The following is a 20,655-nucleotide window of genomic DNA, read 5'->3' as shown; positions in this document are numbered from 1 at the left end:
GAGTGACCAGCTCTTTGTATCTTCACGCGCCTTTCGAGGTGTAGCGTCGGCATGTGGAGTGTTTCGAGATGCACATGCACGCTAAGGCTCGCCCGATCTCGACCGTGATGCAGTGAGCCGCAGGGTCCGCCCCACAACGAAGCTTGTCTGTCCCCGCAGCGAGCGGCCGTGGACGGGCGAGCCGGGAGGATTGTAGAGGGGTGTGAGGTATATCAGTGGAGGAATATCTTGTGCCATCACCTCCGAATCCATTACTCCATTTCAAACTCATCAACTCATTGTATTGCGACTATGGCGCCCTTCCTCGACGACAACGAGAACACGAGCACTGCTCAGCAAAAGTACGGCGACTGGCGGGATGACTTCTACGAGAAGGGCTATGTCGTTCTCAAGGGCGTTGTGCCCAAGGAGCGTGCTCTGAAGTACCGCAACAAAATGATGGACTGGCTCGGTACTTTCCCCAATGACTTCGATATCAACAAGCCAGAGACATGGACCAAAGAGAATCTGCCTCAAAGCTTCAAGAACGGCATGTACCTCAACTACTGCGCTGCACATGAGAAGTATGTCTGGGAAGCTAGACAGTGAGTACACCCATCCACTAACGACGCGTCGAACTTGGTGGCTGATGCTTTTGCGAATAGGGAACCTGGTGTTCTAGCTGCGTTTGAGAAGTTGTGGAACACAAACGAGCTCATTGTGTCATACGATACCATCAACCTTACACTGCCGAATGCTGGCAAGATGGCTGGCAGCAAACCATGGCCGCACGTCGACCAGGCACCCGAGCGACAAGGCCTGTCTTGCGTCCAGGGTATCATCAACCGTACGTCAAAACTCGTCGCTCCGAACCATTCCAAAGCATCCTGCTAACAAACTCTCAGTCTCCGAGGCCGGTCCGAAAGATGGCGGACTCGTCGTAATGGAAGGCTCCGCCAAGCTCTTCGACAAATTCTTCAAGCAACACCCCCCGGACCGAACCAAGGGCCCCCTCGCCGCCCTCCACTACGACTTCTACCCCTTCCAAGACACCGACGTAAAGTGGTACGAAGACCAAGGCTGCAAGATGGTCAAGGTCTGCGCCGAGCCCGGCGATCTCATCCTGTGGGATTCGCGCCAGATGCACTACGCCGTGTACCCCGAGACAGACAACATCCGCACGATCATCTACGCATGCTACACACCGGCAGCCATGGCGTCCAAGGAGGATCTGGCGAAGAAGAAGGAGATCTTCGAGAAGTGGGAGGCGACTACACATTGGCCACACATCAACATCCACTCGCAAGGGAAGGCCAAGGTGGATGGCGAGATCGATCCGTGGGAGCGGACGGAGCCTCTTGAGAAGCCGGAGTTGACGGATAAGCTGCTTAAGCTGGCGGGTGTGAAGCCGTACTGAGGAAGACATAGTGTATGACTTTCTTAGGCAGAGGCGAATTTTGATAGCGTTGTATAGAAATCATTCACATTTGAGCAAATACTTCGTCCCAGTCGTCGAAACCGTATGTTGCATTGAGTGTGCTGCCAATCCCATCGAACATGTCGATGTTCTCGTAGTTGCCATGGTGGGCAAAGCCGTCCATTGGAGGCGCCGAGTTGGATAAGTCGTTGGTGTTGCTGTGATCAGCCATCGACAGCTGCTGCAGTAGTTCGTGTATCGTACGTGACGTTCCGGGAAGCTCAGTGTCGTGTCGTTCCAGCACGGGCAAAAGCCCCTCAAGTACAGCCGAGCCTTTCGCTGCATGGACAGCAACGGCAGAGTGCTTTCTCAGCTCAGTAAATGCCATTCTTAGAAGGTTGATGATTCGAAGTTTTGCGTCACCTCGATAGTCATGCGGGTTGGCAAGCATGTCTAAGGATACGTATATAGCAGCTGCGACTGTTGACGCAGATATAACCCAAACTAACCTGTAAACCCTAGGAACAGGCTTCGCGTAGTAGCTCAGAAGATTGTTCGCCGACTGGAGGGCCAGCTGTCTGAAGTTTGGGTCATCATCTGGATTCTCCGGTGACAATACACGAGCGATGGTCAGCAATAAGAAGTCAATAACGAAGTGGATCTGATAGCGCTGGAATGGTATCCAAGGGTACTCTAACTCCCATATCCGGTCGTCTTCATTGGCTGGAAAGTTTGGCGATAGATGCAGAGGCAGGTCTCGTCGAACAGTCTGAACCTCCTCGATGGCTTTGATAAATTTCAAATTCGTCTGGTGTGTGTTGGCTTTGATGTAGATGTAGACTATGTAAGAGACACGGCACATGATTGAATGGTAATGAGCCGGTGAAGGAGTAGCGAGATTTCCAGACTCGAAAGAAGCAGGACTATCAGCCATGGGCGTTCTGGGTAGTATGTAGTCGTCCTGGCTGGTGATGGTCGATACATGGCAGCAAAAGCTGGCGGGGGAAATTGATGGCGGTCGAGACCAACTTCCAAGCCTAGAGAGGGTCAGTCAGATCGATTGGGCCAAAGCGTACGTGGCCAGTACTTACCAATCCCGGATAACGCAAGCCCACCACAACCGACGTCCCATTTCCCGCTGAGAAGGGGACGACCACTCCGGTCTTTTGCACAGGTCTTTGGAGATGTTGACTTCATTCCCCAGCTTGTGCATATCAAGGCATCTAGCCATGTTTGTCGCAAAGCCGGTGATGAGCCACTCTCGCTGGTGTTCACCAAAGTTGGAGTGACATAGCGTCAGTACTGACAGAGCCTGAACAACAGGGAGAGAAGGTGAGCCTGCAAACCCATACCTCTCTAACTCTTTCAGCGCAGCCTCATACCAGAGACGAGACGTATGTACTGCGATAGAAACAGGATTGTCCAACGGCATTCCAAGTTGAGGTAGTTGGTTGACATCGGGGATTTCGTCTGGGTTGGAATAGAGTATGCCCACAGCGAGGACAGCAAGATAGACAACCAGCCAAGGTCTCCGTGCGCGATCGATGCCAGCACCGAGCTGCGTACTCTGCCAGAACTCTTCATGTTCTCCGAAGAACACATCAGCATCCACGGCGCAGTGCAGCCAACCCAGCGTTTGGAGCGAGAAGGTAACGAGTTGGATACTAGCGTCTTTACTGGGAAGAAGCAGATAGATGGGATCCGCAGCAGGTTCGTAGAGTCTATCTATGAGATCCTTCTCGCCACCCTCACGCGCAGCATTGGTCGTGATACCGATATCGAACTGTTCAAACGCCGGGATCAGGTCCTCCAGGGAAGCCGACGGTGCAGAATAGTCCGTAGATTCGCTGGTGCGGCTATGAGCACACGGCTTCGACAGCGCAAGAGCGGTCTCAAGTTCAGCAATCTGGGCGCGCAGGGCGCCTCGTTCGCGCAGGAGGTCCTCGAGTTGCACATCCTCCGCGCTGCCAGCCTCGGAGTCGGCGTAGATGGTTAGCTGTCCCCTGACGCGGACGATCGGCCGGCGGCAGGAGTTTCCGGCATTGCGGCGCACGCAGGGCGCGCAGGGGGATTTCTTGTCGCAGCGGATTTTGCGACGGCTGCACTCGACGCACGAGCGGCTCACGCGCTGCGATGTCTTGATGCCGGCTTCGCTCATGGTGCGTGAAGGTGACGTACGTGGTGTGGGTGGTGAACATTTGCCGAGGAGCTTGAGGCTCAAAATCTCCAGGGCCTGTAAGTACACGGTACGCGCGTACCCCGCATGTCTCGTCTCGTGTCCCCCATGTCGTTCCCAGCTTTTCCCCCTGCCTGGACCGGGCTATCCCCACACCTTGAATCGGCTTAGCCCGCCTTCCCTCCACAATCCGTTCGCATACTTATTGGGCTGCGCGGCCCAGTGCGGGCGAGGTCCGGGGTTGCACTGCGCTGAGAGTCGTGTTCCAAGTCACGACGCAGATGCCATGGCGCTGGTAGCTGCGTCCACTTCGGAGCTGGAGGTGTACAAATTCTGCGGAATGCCTCTCTGTTTCGAGGCATCAGCGGCTGTCCACCATGGCGCCTCACGACTCCAAGAACGAAGCCAGCGCTCACATTGAGATAGTCGATGCGCATAAGAAAGCTGCCAGGCCGGTGGTTGGCACCATCAGGCTGTACGACGAGGATGGCATTGTGCTGATCCCAACACCAAGCAGAGATCCCAATGGTAGCTCCAATCCATCAAAACCATCAAGACGAGGATCGCTAACGAACATAGATCCTCTGAACCTTCCGAAATGGCAAAAGTACATCATCCTAATCATCGTCGGCCTCTACGCTGCCACCGGAAACCTGATGGCCAGTGGCATCACCGCCATTCTGCCCATCGTACAAGCCTCGTACGGCGGCGACCCAAAGACCAGCGACCTCGCAACCTGGCCAGCGTTCTATATGGGCGTTGGTAACCTCCTCGCGATCCCCGTAGCCCATGCCATCGGCCGCAGGCCCGTCTATCTCATGTCGACCATCGTGCTCTCCTTCGGCTGTCTCTGGTGCGCCTACAGCGGAAGCCTGGAATCGCACATCGCAGGCAGAGATGTCATGTCGATTGCCGCCGGCCAAGCTGAAGCGCTGTGCCCCATCATCGTACAGGAGATTTTCTACCTGCACGAGAGAGGCCATGTCATTGCGTGGTTCTGCGCGCTGCAGACGCTTGGTACTGCTGCGCTCATTGTAGCGAGTTCGTATCTCGCGAACGATCTGGGCTGGAGATGGTGGTACGGCGTGTTTGGATGTCTGAGCGGCGCCATTGCAGTCCTCAGCATCATTTTCGTCGCGGAGACTAAGTATGAGCGCACGCTTGAGGCACTGAGTAAGTCGACCTACACCACATAGTCCAGCACATATACTAACCCCCCTCAGACGGCCAAGGTATCGATGAAGACGGCACCCTCGTCCCCGTAACAACAAACACCAAGCGCCCCCTCGACACCATCAACTACGCACCCCGCAGCTTCGTCAAAGACATGCTCCCCTGGAAAGGCCACGCCCACTGGTCTGAAGCCATATCCTGCTGGAAGCAAATGTTCCAAATCATCTGGTTCCCCAACATCCTCTGGCTCATCCTGATAAACTCCGCCGCCCTCGGCATCTACGTCCTCATGTCCGCCCTCTTCGCCGGCGTGCTCGTCCAACCACCCTACCTCTGGAACTTCGACATGTTGGGCTATGTTTTCGCAGGACAGGTCGCGACAGCCGTTGCAGTCCCGCTCTTCTGCGGTTCCCTGAGCGATTTGATCGTCAAGACGATGAGCAAGAGGAATGACGGCGTGAGTCAGCCGGAATACCGTCTCCTCGCTCTTATCATCCCGCTGGTGTCTATCCTCATCTCGACCATCATCTACGGCATGACCGCACAGAATCCCAACAACTGGAGCTGGGCTGGCATTGCCGTCACGCTCAATGTCGAGTACTTCGGTTTCGTCGGTATCGTCGTTTCCAGTTTCGTGTACTGCATGGATGCTTATCCTCAGCGCATCGATGCTGCGCTCGTTCTCATCTGCTCGCTCAGAGGCTTCATTGGCTTTGGAATCTCGTTCGGATCGATCGCTTTTGTGGAGAAGGCGGGGTATGAGGGTGCGTTCAATATCTGCGGCGGCATTGTGGCCGCGCTGATGTTCTTGGGTATTTTCGTTTACATGTTTGGAGAGAAGATTCGCAGTATTACACAGAAATGTGCTCAGGATGAGTAGATGGCGGGTTGCGACGATCGAGTAGAGGATACAGCCACCTTGAACGTGTTAGTGTTCCTGAGTTGAACAGCGCTGCTTCTTTAATTATGAGAAATGAGAATGAATATGTATTTATCCCAATGACATCGCTCTATGCTTCCGTTAGCAGTCAACCATGCGGGATCAAACTGACTCAAATGGATCATAATGTACAATCGTCATTGAGCAAAGGTATATTGAACATGCTCTTGACCGTACGGAAGGGTATCGCAATAACTCATTGAGTCGCCGCTCTGTAAATGGCCAAAACTCCTGTACTATGCCCATGCCGTTATACGCCTTCCATGCTATTACTCATACATCGTCATCATAGACGTAATTGATGGCGTTAATCCTCTACAAACTCTTCTTTCATGTCATCGTCCCCCTCATGTTCTTCGTAAGCGTTCACTAGGAAAGGGTGGTGGAGCGCTTCTTCTGCTGTGATGCGCTTCGCAGGATTGCATTCCAGTAGGCGGTGCAAGAACTGGACAGCCTCCTTCTCATCCTCATCCAGCTCCCTCTTTGGTTGTGTCTTGTCGCCTGTGCGGCCTGTGCACCAGAGTATGATCTTCTCCAGGCTGTGCCCACCCTCGCTATAGCTGGGTACATTGGTCTCGAATACCTGGCCGTGCAGGAGGGCTGTCTCTCGCATCTTCTTTCGTCCGAAGATGGTTGTGATTTCGAGGAGCGCATCGATGTCGTCTGCACTGTGAAAGAACGGGAAGCGCTTCGAGAGCATGGTCAGGAGAATGACACCGACACTCCAGACGTCGATGGAGCAGGTCTGCTGGGTGCACTTGAGCAGTACTTCGGGCGCACGGAAACCACGGGTGCCCGCGCGGTTGGCACGGCGGCTGTTGCGTGTATCATTCTTGGGGTATGCGGAAGCGGTGTGGCCTGCTGACTGTGTCTGCGCGTAGACACTGTGTGATATTCTGTATCGACGGTCCTCCTCCGACATGTGGCAGGCGCAGTTGTGCCAGTCTGTGCCCTCTCGCTCGGCGAGGCCAAAGTCAACAAGGACTCCACGAGACTGCGAGGTATTGTAGAGGAAGTTGGTAGGTTTGACGTCGCGGTGAATGATGCCTTTCTTGTGTACCGCTGCAAGTGCAGTGAACAGGCTCTTGAAGTAACAGCGCATGTCGGAGATGCCCATGTCGCGGTAGTAATCGCGGAAGTCGCGGTGCTGGTAGTAGGGCAACACAGCGACGACCTGGTCTTGGTGGCGGAAGGCGGTGATGAGCGGACATACTGAATCCGCGTCCCTCAAATCAAACAGCAATTCAAGCTCGTTGAAGATGCGTATCGGACTGCTCGTAACGTAGATCTTCTTGATCGCGACGTAGCGGGGCTTTCTGGCGGGTTGCCTCTTGTGTGCTGGGAGAGATTTAGCCTCCTCGCGCTCGTCGATGTCCCAATCGTTGTTGTACTTGGTGTATTCGAGATCCTCAGCCTTGTAGACGGTGGAGAAGGTTCCTGTGGAAAGCGTGAGTCCAGCCCGCTACCCTGCATGCTGCAAGCCAATGATGTAGGACATACCCTCTCCAATGCGGTTAATCAGTCGGAACCGCTTGCTGATTCCGACAAACGTCTCTTCGAAGCGCGCCATGTCTTCCTGAACGGAATCTTCGACTTCCTCGTCGCTGCTGTCGGCAGTGCGCCCGCTTTCGTCGAGCGGGTTCATGCTTTCGTCCTGTGTCTCTTCGGCCTGGTCCTCTCCCATATCGTCCTCATGGACGTCGATTGCCTCTGCATGACGCAGTGAGGTGCGTGCCTTTGCCATGGTGCGCGTGGCTTGTGATGTTGTGTTGAACGATGCGTGAATCTTTCTTCGCGGTATGGCAGCCGACGCGTTGGACCCTGGCTGCCTAGGCCGAAAGGGGAAGACTGATGGCAGACGCTCGGACCACCAACAAACAGCTGCAACGCGCCTTCCTGGGTCGGTGCATGTGCGACGGTTGCGGCCGCATCTTAACTTTCACGGCGCAAACACCCCCACCCTGGCCCCGACGCTCATTTCGTCGCTTCTTGTTTCTGATTTCTAATTTCCTCAAGCGACTCGGATCATCATGGACGCCCGGGTGGATTTTGACATCAATGAGGCGGTTAAGCTGTTCGACAGCGATCCCTCCGCGATACCCACCCCCGAGGCCCCGCAGGCGCTGCAAGACTGCGAAGATGAGCCAGAATCGCTGTCGTCGCCCGGATTGATCAACAGCGAGCTGAATCCTGTGGTCGATGCCGTGGCGGAGAGTCCGGATGCGATCACTCGCAGCTCTGTGTTTGACACGCTGCAGTTTCTCTTGAAGTGCGTCCCCGCATATCCAAAGGATGCAAAACAATATGACACGGAACCTAATTCTAAACTGTTCCGACTATCTAGGCACTCGTCGCAAATACCGCCAGCCATCCTCAGCAAGATACTCGACCTCATCTCCTCGGCGCTGTCCACGCAAACCGACATCATCCACGCCGACCTCGAAGCCGAAGACCAAGATGCGATACCACACCACAAGAACCTGCTGGAGATGTATGGCTTCCTTCTCCGATGGACCATCTCCGCCGTCGAGACCAGAGCGCTTGAGAAGTCTGCCTCTGCACCAGCAGCGCGGGGGCGGGGTAAGGCCACAAAGACAAAAGCGGGAGGCGGCAAAGACGTCGTCTGGGATGCCTCAGCGCAACTAGAGACGGCTCTCGACCGCATGAGCAAAGTGCTGAGGCTCAAGCTGGGCCGAATCTTCGTTACCACCTCGGAGCGAGACACCTTCATCGGCCTCTTCACCAAGCCAGTGTACCACATCCTCGAGAATGAGGCAAGAGTCAAGAACAACGCGATACGAAGTCACTGCTTCAGGGTTCTGTGTTTTGCCGTCAAGTCTCATGGACATGCATACAGTAGGTAGAGGAAGAGTTAGATAAGTGACTATACTAACGCCCATGACAGCCGCCCAGACGTCCATCAACCAGAGCTTGACATACTTCGAGCATCTGTCAGAGCCCATGGCCGAATTCCTCTTCACACTAGCCGACGCTTTCGACTATCCACAGCTCACAGAAGACGTCTTGAAGGACATCAGCAGCAAAGAATTTAGTTCTACCGATCTGAAGGGGCCCAAGTCCATCTCGACCTTTCTTACCAAAATCTCCGAGCTCACGCCGCATCTTGTCATTCGCCAAATGACATTGCTCGCCAACCTACTAGACAGCGAATCATATACCCTCCGTTGCGCTCTTATTGAGGTGTGCGGAAACTTGATCATCATGCTTAGCAAGCTGAGCCAGGACGACCGCAGCGAGCAACACAAGCAGCAAATTCGCATCTTCTTCGATGTTCTCCAGGATCGCTTCCTGGATATCAACCCGTACTGTCGTGCTCGTGTAATGCAAGTCTACATCAAACTCTTGGATCTAGAGCAGAAATACCCCAAGCGCAGGCAGAAGGTCGCCGAACTCGCTGCACGTAGTCTGGAAGACAAGAGCAGTAATGTACGTCGTAACGCAGTCAAACTGCTCGCCAAGCTCATCTCAACCCATCCTTTCACTACCTTTGATGGTGGATTGCTATCGACCAAGGATTGGGAACAGAGATTGGCCGATGTCGACGCTCAGATCGACGCCTTACAACCCCCGGAAGAGCTACGCGAGCGTGCCCCTGGTGAACAGACTGTAGACGAGACTCTATTGCAAGACGCAACTCAGGCCGATAACGATGAAGCACCCCAACATCCATCCGAGATGTCCGAGGAAGAGAGAGCTGCTGTGATTGCAAAGGCACAGAGGGACGCTGCGACTGCGCAAGAACTGGAGAAATTCCAAGCAGTACGCAAGTATCTGATGGAAGCGCTCAAGTTCATCGAAGTCCTCAACGACGCCGCTGAGGTGGTCACTCAACTGCTGTCATCCAAGAATAAGAGCGAAGTCATCGAGGCCATGGACTTCTTTGTGACCATCGACGCGTACAAGATCGCGAATGCGAAGCTCGGTATCCGGAGGATGTTGCGTCTTATCTGGACCAAGGGCAACAGCGACGAAGGCAAGGGTGTTCAGACGCACCTGTTGGAGTGCTACAAGGGCCTCTTCTTCGACGCGCCACCTGGATTCGACGCCAATGCAGTTGCAAACTACATCTCGAAGAATATGATCAGTCTGACATTTGGCACAACCCCCGCTGAGCTCACGTCACTCGAGCAGCTCCTCAGCACCATGATGAAGCAGGGACTAGTCAACGCATTGGTCATCCAGAAGCTTTGGCAAATATATGGATACCAGAAGAAAGACATTTCCAAGAACCAGCGCCGCGGAGCAATCATCGTCCTGGGTATGCTCGCACTTTCGGCTCCACAGATCATCGTCGAGGAGATGGAAGTATGTTTGCGGATTGGCCTTGGGGAACTGGGCCGACGGGACTTGGGCTTGGCTCGATACACCTGTATAGCTCTGCGCCGCATGAGTCCACCGCCTGGAAAGCAGGCCTCGAACGACAAGCCAGTACAGACCGTCAAGCTTCCAAACGATCACGCAGTTCTCGTCAGACTGGCCGCTATCACAGAGATGCCATCCGATAGCAAGGAATGGTTTGGCGTTGCAGAACAGGCCATCAGTGCTATATACGTCCTTTCGAAACATCCCGACGTTTTGTGCTCTGAGATCATTCGCAAAGTCACAAAGCGTGTATTTGCGGGACAAGCCAAAGCTGAGTCACGGCCGACGTCGAGTTCCAGTGCTGCGGAACCAATGGAGGTCGATCAGGGAGATGAGGAGATGCCCGACGCGCCTGCGGTTGAGGAACCACAACAGAAGAAGCAGAATTCGGCGCTTGCCTTATCGCAGCTGCTTTTCGTTGTCGGTCACATCGCCATCAAACAAATCGTTCACTTGGAGCTTTGTGAGCTTGAATTCAAGCGTCGCAAGGCTGAGAAAGACAAGATGGCACCGACACCTCGAAAATCCATGTCTTCGTCAGGACCCACACCACTCAAGAAAGGGCGGAAGCGGGGGTCGACCAAAGAACCAACGCCAGCGCCTGAAGAAGACGATCTAGACCTCATGGCGGGAACGAACGAAGATGACTTCACAGAAGCTATTGCACACGTTCGTGAACGCGAACTGCTCTATGGTCCACAATCCCTCCTCGCAAACTTCGGCCCCCTCGTAGCAGACACTTGCGCCAACAACACGTCCTATAACCACCCGACGCTACAAGCACAAGCTGCACTGTGCTTAGCTAAGCTCATGTGTGTCAGCTCAGAGTACTGTGAGACGAACCTCGGTCTGTTGCTCACCATCCTGGAACGAAGCCAGGACGCTGTTGTGCGCAGTAACCTTGTCGTCGCACTCGGCGACATGGCTGTATGCTTCAACCATCTCATCGACGAGAACACCGACTTCCTCTACCGCCGTCTGAACGACGGCGACCCAAGCGTCAAGCGAACATGTCTCATGACCCTAACCTTCCTGATCCTAGCCGGCCAAGTCAAGGTCAAGGGCCAGCTAGGCGAAATGGCCAAATGTCTCGAAGACAGCGACAAGAAGATTGCAGACATGGCACGCATGTTCTTCACCGAGCTGTCCACTAAGGACAATGCCGTGTACAACCAGTTCATCGACATGTTCAGTGTACTCAGCGCTGATTCAGGACTGAGCGAGGATGCTCTGAAGAGGATCGTCAAGTTCCTGGCTGGGTTCATTGAAAAGGTACGTTTGAATGATCTGACCGTGTTGATGATTCTGTACTTACTTTGATTAGGACAAACATGCCAAACAGCTAGCAGCCAAACTTGCGTCCAGACTACCGAGAGCAGAGAACGAGAGACAGTGGAACGATGTCGCGTATGCATTGAACCAGCTTCAGCACAAGGACGAGGATATTCAGAAAATGGTCTCGGATGGTTTCAAGGTTGTGCAAGCGAATGCTTAAGCTGCGTCTTCGTCTTTACCCTTTCTTGTCGTGTCGAATTTGTTTATGACTGTATAAAAGCGATGATACCCTGGGTTGGGTTGCGTTGGATCGGGGGCGGTAGATAAGCTTTGGCGTTTGGACTCACATAGGATATTTATGCAAGTTTTACATCACCGCAACGACGAGAAAGTACACAAAAAGCGTATTGTTTGAATTCGTGCGACATACTCTACACTAGTCCATTTCTCGTGCACCAAGAACGCCCGTAGATGCTGCTAAAAGCCAACTTTTGGACCGACATCATAAAAACCAAAGTTACGCCGATGAAAATGCGTAAAACAAACGTCCTCTCGTGTCGTTGATCCCTTCTCATCCCAGCAATCGTACTTCCTTCCTTTCCTTTATGGACCAACATTGAACTTCAGCCTCACACCCATACTAGCAAGCTCAATGTCCAAAAACTTGAGCACACCAGGCACCGCGACCACAGCAACGTCCTCACCACCACTATACCGCATCCCCTGGGCATCCATCCACAAATCCGCTTTACTGCTATTCGCATCCGCCAAGACAGCACACCTCCTGCAGCGAATGGTGAGATCCTTGCCGCTCCGATCCTTCTTACGGCCGTACTCAGCGACGGTAGGTGTAGTGCTGAGGAAGGAGCCGCAAGTACGACATATGGAAGCTTTCGTGTAGTCGGAACAGTTCATCAGACGGTCTTGCAGTAGGAAGGCTGTGCCGTGGGCAAGCAGGGAGTCGCGCTCCATTTCTCCGACACGGATACCACCGCCCTTGCTACGTCCTTTGATGGGTTGGCCGGTTGTGGAGACGACGGGGCCGGTGGTTCTGGCTTGGAACTTATCGTTTACCACTGGGGGGTTGTTAGTAGATGGGGGTGGGATGGTAGGGAGGGAGATGCTTACTGTGACGGAGACGTTGGTAGTAGACCACACCGATGTAGATGTCTGCGTGGAGTTCTTGACCTGTGATTCCAGAGTACATGGGCTCGTTGCCGTAGTAGTTGTAGCCTGCTTTTTTAAGCTGGTGGCCGAAGTAGTCGACGGCCGTGTTTTGCTCGTCGAAACGGAAAGGCGTTGAATCTTGGGCCATGCCGTGGAGCGCACCGGATTTTCCGGCTAGCGACTCGACGAACATGCCAATTGTCATACGCGACGGGAAAGCGTGAGGGTTGATGATGACGTCGGGTTGCATGCCGCTCTCAGAGAAGGGCATGTCTGGTGTGGGGAACTTTTGACTGACGACACCCTTCTGTCCGTGACGGGAAGAGAACTTGTCACCGACGACTGGAGAACGGGGAATTCGCAGTTTGATACTGAGCTTTTGGCAGGGTTGCGTTCCGTCCTCGGCTCCGATGATGCGGACCTCTTCCACGAAGGCGAGTTCATCGTCCTTGTATTTGAAGAACTGAGTCTGGCCGTCGCGGTTGACGTATTCGCCGGTAGCTGCGTCATACGAAACAATGTGCCATGCAGCAATAACGTCGCCGTGACGCAGCATGGTGCCAACTCGTGGAAGACCATCTTCGTCAAGAGTCTCCTTGGATGCGGCCTTGACCAAACCCTCAGGGGCAAATCCGAACAACTTGGTCACTGACCTCGCGGCTCGGCTCTTTCGGTTGCCTTCCTCGAGGTCGCAGATCTTCGTCTTGTATACAGTTCCGTGACCAAAACCGCGCTCGTGCGATGATTTGTTCAAGATCATAGCGTCGTCCATGTCGTATCCGGTGTAGGAGATGACAGCAACGACGGCGTTCATGCCGTTGGGAAAGTTGTCCATGCCGTATTCGTTGTGCAACGGGGCTCTCGCGATCGGAGTTTGACCGGTTTGTAGGCGGTAGGTCTTGTTGTCGGTTCGGTATGCTGTAGCAGTTCCTGGTGTACCCATCGACTGTTTACCCATCTGACACTGGTACATGTTACGCGGGGATTGGTTGAAATCCGAGAAAGGCGTTTGGTTGGCGATGATACTGAAGATGTTCGTTGGATCAAACTCAACATGCGTCGAGTCGCCAGAAACGATCTCGGCATCCGTGCAGGCGATGGACATGTAGGGTTGCTCAAACGGTCCTACGTAGTCGAGCTTGCCGAGAGGCAGGTACTTGACAGGTCGGTACATTCGCGAACTTTGTGAGAAGAGGTAGACACCGGGGTATTGACCGCCGTTAGATCCAGGAATGAAACCAATCTCCATCTCTAATGGCACGTTGTGCGAGCCTTCGACCTTCCAGTAACGGAGCGTATCGGCGATGGTCTTGGCCTGCTTGGGCGAGCAGAAGCCTAGGACACGACCGTCCAGTTGTACAACCACACTCGCTTCGAGAGAGGCGGCTGACTTGCTCGATACGCCTAGTTGTGCAACAAGGTTGGGAATCGTCGAGACATCGACGTTGGAAGTCGCGATCTTGCACTTGTGCGCGAAATGGTTGAGAAGTCCACAGGGCGATCCATCAGGAGTATGTACAGGGCACATGAATCCCCACGCCTCAGGAAGTAGCTTTCGAACAGTTGTTGTCTTCAGTTGTGCGAAGAAGGCACCTCGATGCACCATCCTAAAATGTGATATGAAACGAGGAAAGTTCAGTTTCTCAGCGACCACGACGTATCCAGAAGTTTGCTGCAGATCCAGACCCGTTGGGCTGACAAGATTACCAGTACTGAGGAAGTATTCCAAAGCTTGTCCAAGGTTCATGTTTGTCCGTCGGAGGATCTTGGAGTTCCAGTCCTTGGTGAAGTCCTGGGATGTGAAAGGCTTGTACTCGTTCTTCCTTCCCCACTCCCTTAGCACAAGTTGGAAGCTGTTCAGCCACTCTTCTAGCTTCTCTTTCAAGATCATGCCGTAGAGTTGTCCGCCTAGTAGGATCTCTTGGAATTGTACAGCATCGGGGTTGTCGACAGCGCAGTCGCCTTCGACCAAAGCGTAGAGTTTCCTGGTCATGAAGAGAAGCATTCTGAACTTGTCGGCATCCTGAGCTGGTGTGACGTTGACGCAGCCTAGATGGGGTAATACGATCTTGCGGAGGAATTCCGTACCGGCCTCCTCGTCGGCGACGTCGGCGGGCAGACCAAGTACAATCTTGAACTTTCCACCCAGATATGCCCGTGTCTTCGCCTTGGAGTGTAGCCCGTAGACCTTGTATGTGCGGAGTAGCAGCTCTACTCGGTCGGTGACGAACTGCTTCTCTTCAAGACCTTCGGAACCGGCTGGACCGACCAGACCCTCGAAAATTTCGCGGTCATTCGTCTCGACCAGAGCCTTCATCACCATGACGATGGGAACCAGGTATTCTGACTTGCGCCATGAGAAACGGAAGTTGACGTTGCCGTCGCTGAGGTAGTGCAGGGCGTTCGATTGCGAGGTCTGGTCGGGTCGCATCGATCTGAGGGTGATACCGAACTGGGTGTAGCCGGCGCCACGGTTGGTGAAGGCGCCGCGCTTGATGGCCATGGGGTAGTTGCGACGGTTGACCTGGAGGAGACGAATGATCTTCTCGATGCCGTTAACGATGAAGTATCCACCCAGCTCGTCGGACTCTTCTTTCGCCTTGACCAACTGCGCTGGCGACATGCCTTCCAGCTGGCAGCGGTTCGATCTCAGCATGACGGGTATGCCGCCGAGATCCACGACGTCCTCGTTCCAATCTCCGTTGTTGACCCTCCACTCCAGCCGTGCGCGCATCTTGCCGCGGTATGAAGCATGTCGTTCGCGGGCCTCGGCGGGATAGATGTTGCGGTTCTTGAGCGCGACCTTGTTCGAAGGCGGCAGGACGGGCTTGTCGAGGAAGACTTCTGATATGCGCAGGTAGAGACGGTTCCTCTGGCCTGCGTCTTCGGGGGCTGCGTATGGGTCGCCATCGACAAAGATCTTGGTGCCAATGTCTTTTATGCCCTGGTCAAGTTGGCCGCCGCGGGTGAAGATGGTGTTGAACGAGTTGATGTGGGGGTCGACGGCAGCCGCGAGCATAGGGTATGCCGTCTTGTCCTTGGGCGGGTTGCGGAACAGGTCATGCCGCCTGAGGGTATCAAACTGGATATGTTAGCCTGGCATAGTTGTGTCGAAAGTGCTCTCTTGCCTTGGTCGACCATTCCTGAGGGCTGTCTGCCCGTGCGGGAGGCGCCATGATTCCGTATGCGGCTATTACGGTGAATGTAAGATTAGGGCGCAATCAAGCGGCATGCGCAATAGTATATCAAAGAATGTGAGTGTCGCGGTCGCAAGCTGCAGCGCGATTGAAGATGCGACGCTGCGCTCGAACTTTTTTACTAGACTAGTCGGATCCATGGTTGGGCCACCCCTGCTAGCGCGCTGGCCAAAGTCACACGCCGCGGCGGCTCCATCACTCTGCTGCAGCGTGAACCACTCCGGGCTTTCCTTAGGGCGGCACAGCTCTGCTCTCTACTTCCTCACGGCATTGCCTGCGCTCTTTGCCCCCCGACGCATCGAAGGAGACGTTGTCCATTTGCCTGTTGCTGCCAATAAGACTACGGCGATCGCGCCTACTACATGCCCCGCAGCAAGGATCAAGGTTCCCAGACTTCCCTCCATCGCCCGTACATCACCACTCCTCCCGACCAGACGACATCTCCACCGAGTCAGCCCCTGCCCTGACGACGGCCATGGCGAACCTCTTCCGCCGCATCTACGACTGGCTACTCCGCCTGTTTTGGTATGCCTACCTGTCCTTTCCTACTGACCCCAATGCCCACCTGGCTGCCTGATGCGCCATTTGATACTCCCCCAACTGCTCAGCTTCCGCCCAAGAAAAAGCAAACTCACCGGCGACGATAACATGGCGCTCCTGCTAACCTGCGATACCATCCAGGGCGACTGAGATGGACATTACCATGATCGGGTTGCAAAACGCTGGCAAGACTTCGCTGTTGAGAGTTCTGGCGGTGAGTATCTTCCTGATGCGGAAAGACCCTCCTGCGTCAACTTCATCAACTTTGATGAATGCGAGCTGACCCATCCGTTCTAGGGAGGAGAGTTCACTGTCGAGTAGGTCTACATCCGTCCCGAGTTGCGCAAGCCGGCGGCGACGTTGTTTCATCCGTGTCCCGATGCTACTGCTTTGCGCAACCTCGGGCGCCATCGTTGTCGGGCCCTGCGCTGACTGGCTCTAGCTCCATCCCGACGGTTGGCTTCAATATGAAGCGTGTCCAGAAAGGTCATGTAACCTTGAAGTGGTGAGTGCCCTCCATCTTCTCCCTGGTCACGCATGTCCGGCTCTTGCAGCGCCAAGCCCAGCCTTGCGGGGTGCAGCGCAATCTACTAGCCTCGAGGCGCACCTGCTGACCAGCGGCAACAGTTGGGATCTCGGAGGCCAACCTAGGTTCCGTTCCATGTGGGAGCGATACTGCCGCGGTGTGAACGCTATCGTGTACGTCTCCTCTCATGTCATGGTGGGGTGTCGCTTATCGTCATAGGTTCATCGTCGACTCCGCTGACAAGGAGGCTCTACCCGTCGCTGGCGAGGAACTGAAGCTCCTACTGGAGAAGCCTGCGCTGGAGGGCATTCCTCTTCTCGTCTTGGGCAACAAGTCCGACTTGCCCAACAAGCTTTCCGTCGACGAGCTGATCGAGGCGCTCGACCTCAAATCAGTGTCGCACCGGGAAGTGAGCTGCTACGGCATCAGCGCAAAGGAGGAAACCAACCTCGATGCCGTTCTCCAGTGGTTGATTGCCCGAGCCAGCAAGTGAGGTATTATGTTGTTCGTATTCGGTCGACGTAACGTGACCGCGACGGTCAGGTGCCGCTCGCAACGCATTCGACTGGGTTTGGTGTTTTCGCAACTTCACGACGCCGACGTGCCTACGTTCTTACGAATTACGGTCGTCAGCTTTACATGACATCTTTAATGATTCTTACGACTTGATGGAAGAAAAGACGGGCAGATCGCTCTGCAGGCTAGCGATGGCCATTCCAGTTCCCCAGCTCGACACATTTACTTCTTCTCATATCATTATGACGGCGACTGCCCCTTCCTCATCCTGTATCATCCTCTTTGTTTCGATTTCCAGCGAAGACGTAGCGGCTAAGAAAAGACGGAAGATTTTGGTCCAGGTATGATTGACATGTAAAGTTGCGCGCGCTCCGTCTCTTGTTCGGCTCCATGAGGAGCGACCTGAGTTGTAGCGATATAATGGTATCCTCGTCTCTGTCATGTGTCGCCCAATGCTGCCTCCGTGCTCGTGACTGTCGCATGCGTCGTGTGCAGGTGCGCGGCATCTGGTTTGGTATTGACAAATCGTTTGGACGAATGTTTGTCGAGGGTTCCAGCGCAATTGCGTGCGCAAATTCGTGGTGACTCCTCTCTCCAGCGGCCTGGCCTTCCAAATCCCGTGTTGCACGCAGCTCAATGACTCCGGTACATGGTAGCGCCGCGGAAGCAGCACCTCGCGCCAAACATTGCAACGAAAAGAACGAACAAGTCCGGAGGGGAAGGTAGAGAGGATCAATGCACCGAAAGCAAAGAAGAGAACAAACAACTAAATTATTCGCACAACTCACGCCCGCTGGCAGAAAAACGGGGTGGGACCCAAGCAAAATCCATGGCCATGAACAATTGAACAACTCATCCTGCATTAGCGCCTCCCAGGGAATCTTGAGCAGAGCCCGTCTGATTGGTCAGATGGCGGCGACAGCAATGCGAACCCTTGTCGCAGAGCTGGGAGTGGAATGGCAGGATGGATTGGCAGCCGATGAGCTGGAGGGGTGCACGGGGAAGTGGGTGGGATGTTGCGATGGGGATGGAGACGGTATGGATTGAGGGTTTGTGGCGTTGGGGACGGTGGGTGTGGCGCTGAGGGTGAGGGGTGGGGTGGGGTTAGGGTTGATGGGGTTGAGGTACAGTACTTGATGCTACGTCTGTGAGGGAATTTGTACGGAACGCCAATTGTGAGAGGATTGCGTTGCGAAGCATTACATGTTGAAGCATCCGGCAAGATGTAATGCGGTTGTTGGTAGTTAATTCTGTCTGGAAGACTCACGCGGCATCATCATCACAGAAGACACAAGTCGCAAAGGTTTTAATTAGACACCTTTGGTGATACAAAGAACACACCACCCTCGAGTACATCCCACAAGTACCGTACAAGACGCGCAATGCACCCATCTCACGATGTCAACGGCTGAGCGGCCACGCAACGCAAAATCTCATGCGCACTGCTGACCCGAGTAAAGAGCAATGTCTCGGAACCACTGGAACCACGAAGAGGCTGAACTGCGTACCCTTGGCGCAGACTCGACACAACATTGCGAAAGCAACAGGCGCAGCAGCTCTCGTGATCCTCAAGAACCACCGTCGGCCGACTAAACTCCCTCCAAAGTCTTACCCTACTAATCAAAACCACCCGAACAACATGCGCAGCACGACATTTTGCCGCACAATCCTCCCATCTCATCTTCTCGAACAAGCTAGAACGCGGATAGCCCATCATCCATCCCCACTGCGCCTCCTCACCCACAATCAGCAGTACCAAAAAGCCTTCCCAGCGCACCCAATAAGCCGGAAGCACACATCGTAATCGTCACCAACTTGGCCCTCTCGTCTCCGCTTTACCCGTTTAAAGCCTAGAATGCGGGCCCCAAGCCATACTCCGGGCAGCGTTCTTGGCTGAATTGTGGCTGAGCACCAACGCCCAAAGACACATCATGTCCGTGTTGAGCGGATATCGTCATAAGCAGTCAGCCAGAACCCTGTTCTTCCTGCGGATTCGTTCCATCCCATCTCCGTCGCATCTTTCTGAACTTCTATTATTTCCAGCATTTGAAACAATCGTCGCATATCGCTATAACACACATATTTGAATATCCATCATGGTAGACCTTGAGATCGCGCATCCGCACCACGTTCCCTATCGTACGAGACAGTACTACGGGCCAGATTACGGCGACAGGTACGTTTGATTCCATGCGCTCATCATCGTCATCCTTCATCTCTCCTTGTCCATCATTCGCTGCAAAGTGGCTGTGCGACACACTTTAGCTGTGCAGCGGCGCAGTTAGTCCATGAATTTTCTGGGGAAAAGGCACGCTTGGTGGATCAAGCGGATCGGCTTGGTCCTGGCTTCGCGTTGGTGCAGATGGGTGTTTGCGACAGACGACGTCACAACGTCACTGCGCCCAGCCTGGCGCCCGCATCACTCGGCATCTGCGTACTGCTAGATGGCCTGCCTTGTGTGTGGCCCTTGCCACGGGTTTTCTTGGTCATAATACGCTGCTTTCGTTCTTTTGTCTTTTGTTCCTCACTTTACTCGAACGCACTACGCCTCTCACCACTCCACTTTTTGCGCTTTTGTACCAAGGACACTTGCGCATCGCATTACTGTCAATTGATCGAGAGATATTGGAGACGCGACACACAAACACACGAACATCGCTTCTAACACGCCATGGCTAGGACGTGCTATAGCAACAGTCGGGGCTACTACCGCTGCAACTCAGCATGGAATAACTGGGTTCGCTGGGTCGTCCTCGTAGTCGTCGTCTTGGGCTTCCTACTCCTTTTCGTACTATGCTCGTAAGTCCCCCGTCCATCCTTCCCCCAACCAACCCTCCCTTCCCTTCTCCAATCGCCATCCCCAATCGCCATCCCCAATCGCCATCCCCAACCCCCTTCCACCCAGCACACCACTAACACCCCTCAGCTGCCTAACCGCCCGCCGCCGCCGCAAAGCCGGCCGACAGCCCTTCTACGGCACAGGCTGGGCCGCGCGCCCAGGCAACAACAACGCATACGGCCAAAACACCACGGCACCCTACTACAACAACCAACACAACCCCGCGCCGCCTTACTCCGCCGCTACCAATAACAACAACAACGGAGGTTACTACGGCGGCGGAGGCGCAAACCAGGGCTACTACGGTCAGCAAAACGGCGTCGAGCTGCAGAGTCCGCAGCCAACATACGGAGGCGGGTATGCGCCGCCACCGGGCCCGCCGCCGACGAAGGGTTAAGCGTTGTACGGTAGATGATGAGAAGGCCCCTCGGAGATTGAGATGGGGTTGAATGGCGTTACGGAGATTGTGAGAATTGGACTGCGTTATGATATGAGATGAACTCGTGAGGAAGGACAGGATGGTTTCC

General features: G+C 54.4%; 8 protein-coding genes across 8 annotated transcripts; 5 read left to right on the top strand and 3 right to left on the bottom strand.

Annotated features, from left to right (window-relative positions):
• Nucleotides 1-291: 291 nt before the first annotated feature.
• Nucleotides 292-1,396, top strand: J4E85_004051 (uncharacterized protein; the record flags this gene model as incomplete). The annotated part of the gene is made up of 3 exons (XM_051468313.1): nucleotides 292-584; nucleotides 645-826; nucleotides 885-1,396. 3 exons carry the CDS (start codon nucleotides 292-294, stop codon nucleotides 1,394-1,396), a joined length of 987 nt encoding a protein of 328 aa, XP_051327905.1.
• A 64-nt stretch (nucleotides 1,397-1,460) lies between these two features.
• Nucleotides 1,461-3,554, bottom strand: J4E85_004050 (uncharacterized protein; the record flags this gene model as incomplete). Its single annotated transcript, XM_051468312.1, has 2 exons — nucleotides 1,461-2,433; nucleotides 2,488-3,554. The coding sequence occupies 2 exons, from the start codon at nucleotides 3,552-3,554 to the stop codon at nucleotides 1,461-1,463; spliced, it is 2,040 nt and encodes a 679-aa protein (XP_051327904.1).
• A 395-nt stretch (nucleotides 3,555-3,949) lies between these two features.
• J4E85_004049 (uncharacterized protein) lies at nucleotides 3,950-5,625 on the top strand (the record flags this gene model as incomplete). The annotated part of the gene is made up of 3 exons (XM_051468311.1): nucleotides 3,950-4,100; nucleotides 4,152-4,745; nucleotides 4,796-5,625. 3 exons carry the CDS (start codon nucleotides 3,950-3,952, stop codon nucleotides 5,623-5,625), a joined length of 1,575 nt encoding a protein of 524 aa, XP_051327903.1.
• Nucleotides 5,626-5,992: 367 nt separating this feature from the next.
• J4E85_004048 (uncharacterized protein) lies at nucleotides 5,993-7,429 on the bottom strand (the record flags this gene model as incomplete). Its single annotated transcript, XM_051468310.1, has 2 exons — nucleotides 5,993-7,122; nucleotides 7,186-7,429. The coding sequence occupies 2 exons, from the start codon at nucleotides 7,427-7,429 to the stop codon at nucleotides 5,993-5,995; spliced, it is 1,374 nt and encodes a 457-aa protein (XP_051327902.1).
• Nucleotides 7,430-7,715: 286 nt separating this feature from the next.
• Nucleotides 7,716-11,563, top strand: J4E85_004047 (uncharacterized protein; the record flags this gene model as incomplete). Its single annotated transcript, XM_051468309.1, has 4 exons — nucleotides 7,716-7,954; nucleotides 8,030-8,541; nucleotides 8,591-11,340; nucleotides 11,393-11,563. 4 exons carry the CDS (start codon nucleotides 7,716-7,718, stop codon nucleotides 11,561-11,563), a joined length of 3,672 nt encoding a protein of 1,223 aa, XP_051327901.1.
• A 383-nt stretch (nucleotides 11,564-11,946) lies between these two features.
• Nucleotides 11,947-15,686, bottom strand: ACR2 (DNA-directed RNA polymerase I subunit RPA2; the record flags this gene model as incomplete). Its single annotated transcript, XM_051468308.1, has 3 exons — nucleotides 11,947-12,419; nucleotides 12,472-15,578; nucleotides 15,649-15,686. 3 exons carry the CDS (start codon nucleotides 15,684-15,686, stop codon nucleotides 11,947-11,949), a joined length of 3,618 nt encoding a protein of 1,205 aa, XP_051327900.1.
• A 496-nt stretch (nucleotides 15,687-16,182) lies between these two features.
• Nucleotides 16,183-17,266, top strand: J4E85_004045 (uncharacterized protein; the record flags this gene model as incomplete). The annotated part of the gene is made up of 6 exons (XM_051468307.1): nucleotides 16,183-16,232; nucleotides 16,389-16,461; nucleotides 16,545-16,564; nucleotides 16,690-16,752; nucleotides 16,875-16,946; nucleotides 16,993-17,266. The coding sequence occupies 6 exons, from the start codon at nucleotides 16,183-16,185 to the stop codon at nucleotides 17,264-17,266; spliced, it is 552 nt and encodes a 183-aa protein (XP_051327899.1).
• Nucleotides 17,267-19,960: 2,694 nt separating this feature from the next.
• J4E85_004044 (uncharacterized protein) lies at nucleotides 19,961-20,525 on the top strand (the record flags this gene model as incomplete). Its single annotated transcript, XM_051468306.1, has 2 exons — nucleotides 19,961-20,088; nucleotides 20,216-20,525. The coding sequence occupies 2 exons, from the start codon at nucleotides 19,961-19,963 to the stop codon at nucleotides 20,523-20,525; spliced, it is 438 nt and encodes a 145-aa protein (XP_051327898.1).
• Nucleotides 20,526-20,655: the final 130 nt, after the last annotated feature.

This window comes from Alternaria conjuncta, assembly GCF_024043145.1.
Source record: "Alternaria conjuncta strain BMP 0040 chromosome Unknown scaffold_5, whole genome shotgun sequence".
Lineage (NCBI taxonomy): Eukaryota > Fungi > Ascomycota > Dothideomycetes > Pleosporales > Pleosporaceae > Alternaria > Alternaria conjuncta.
The sequence above is the reverse complement of the archived record's forward strand: the minus strand, read 5'-3'. Positions and strand labels throughout refer to the sequence as shown.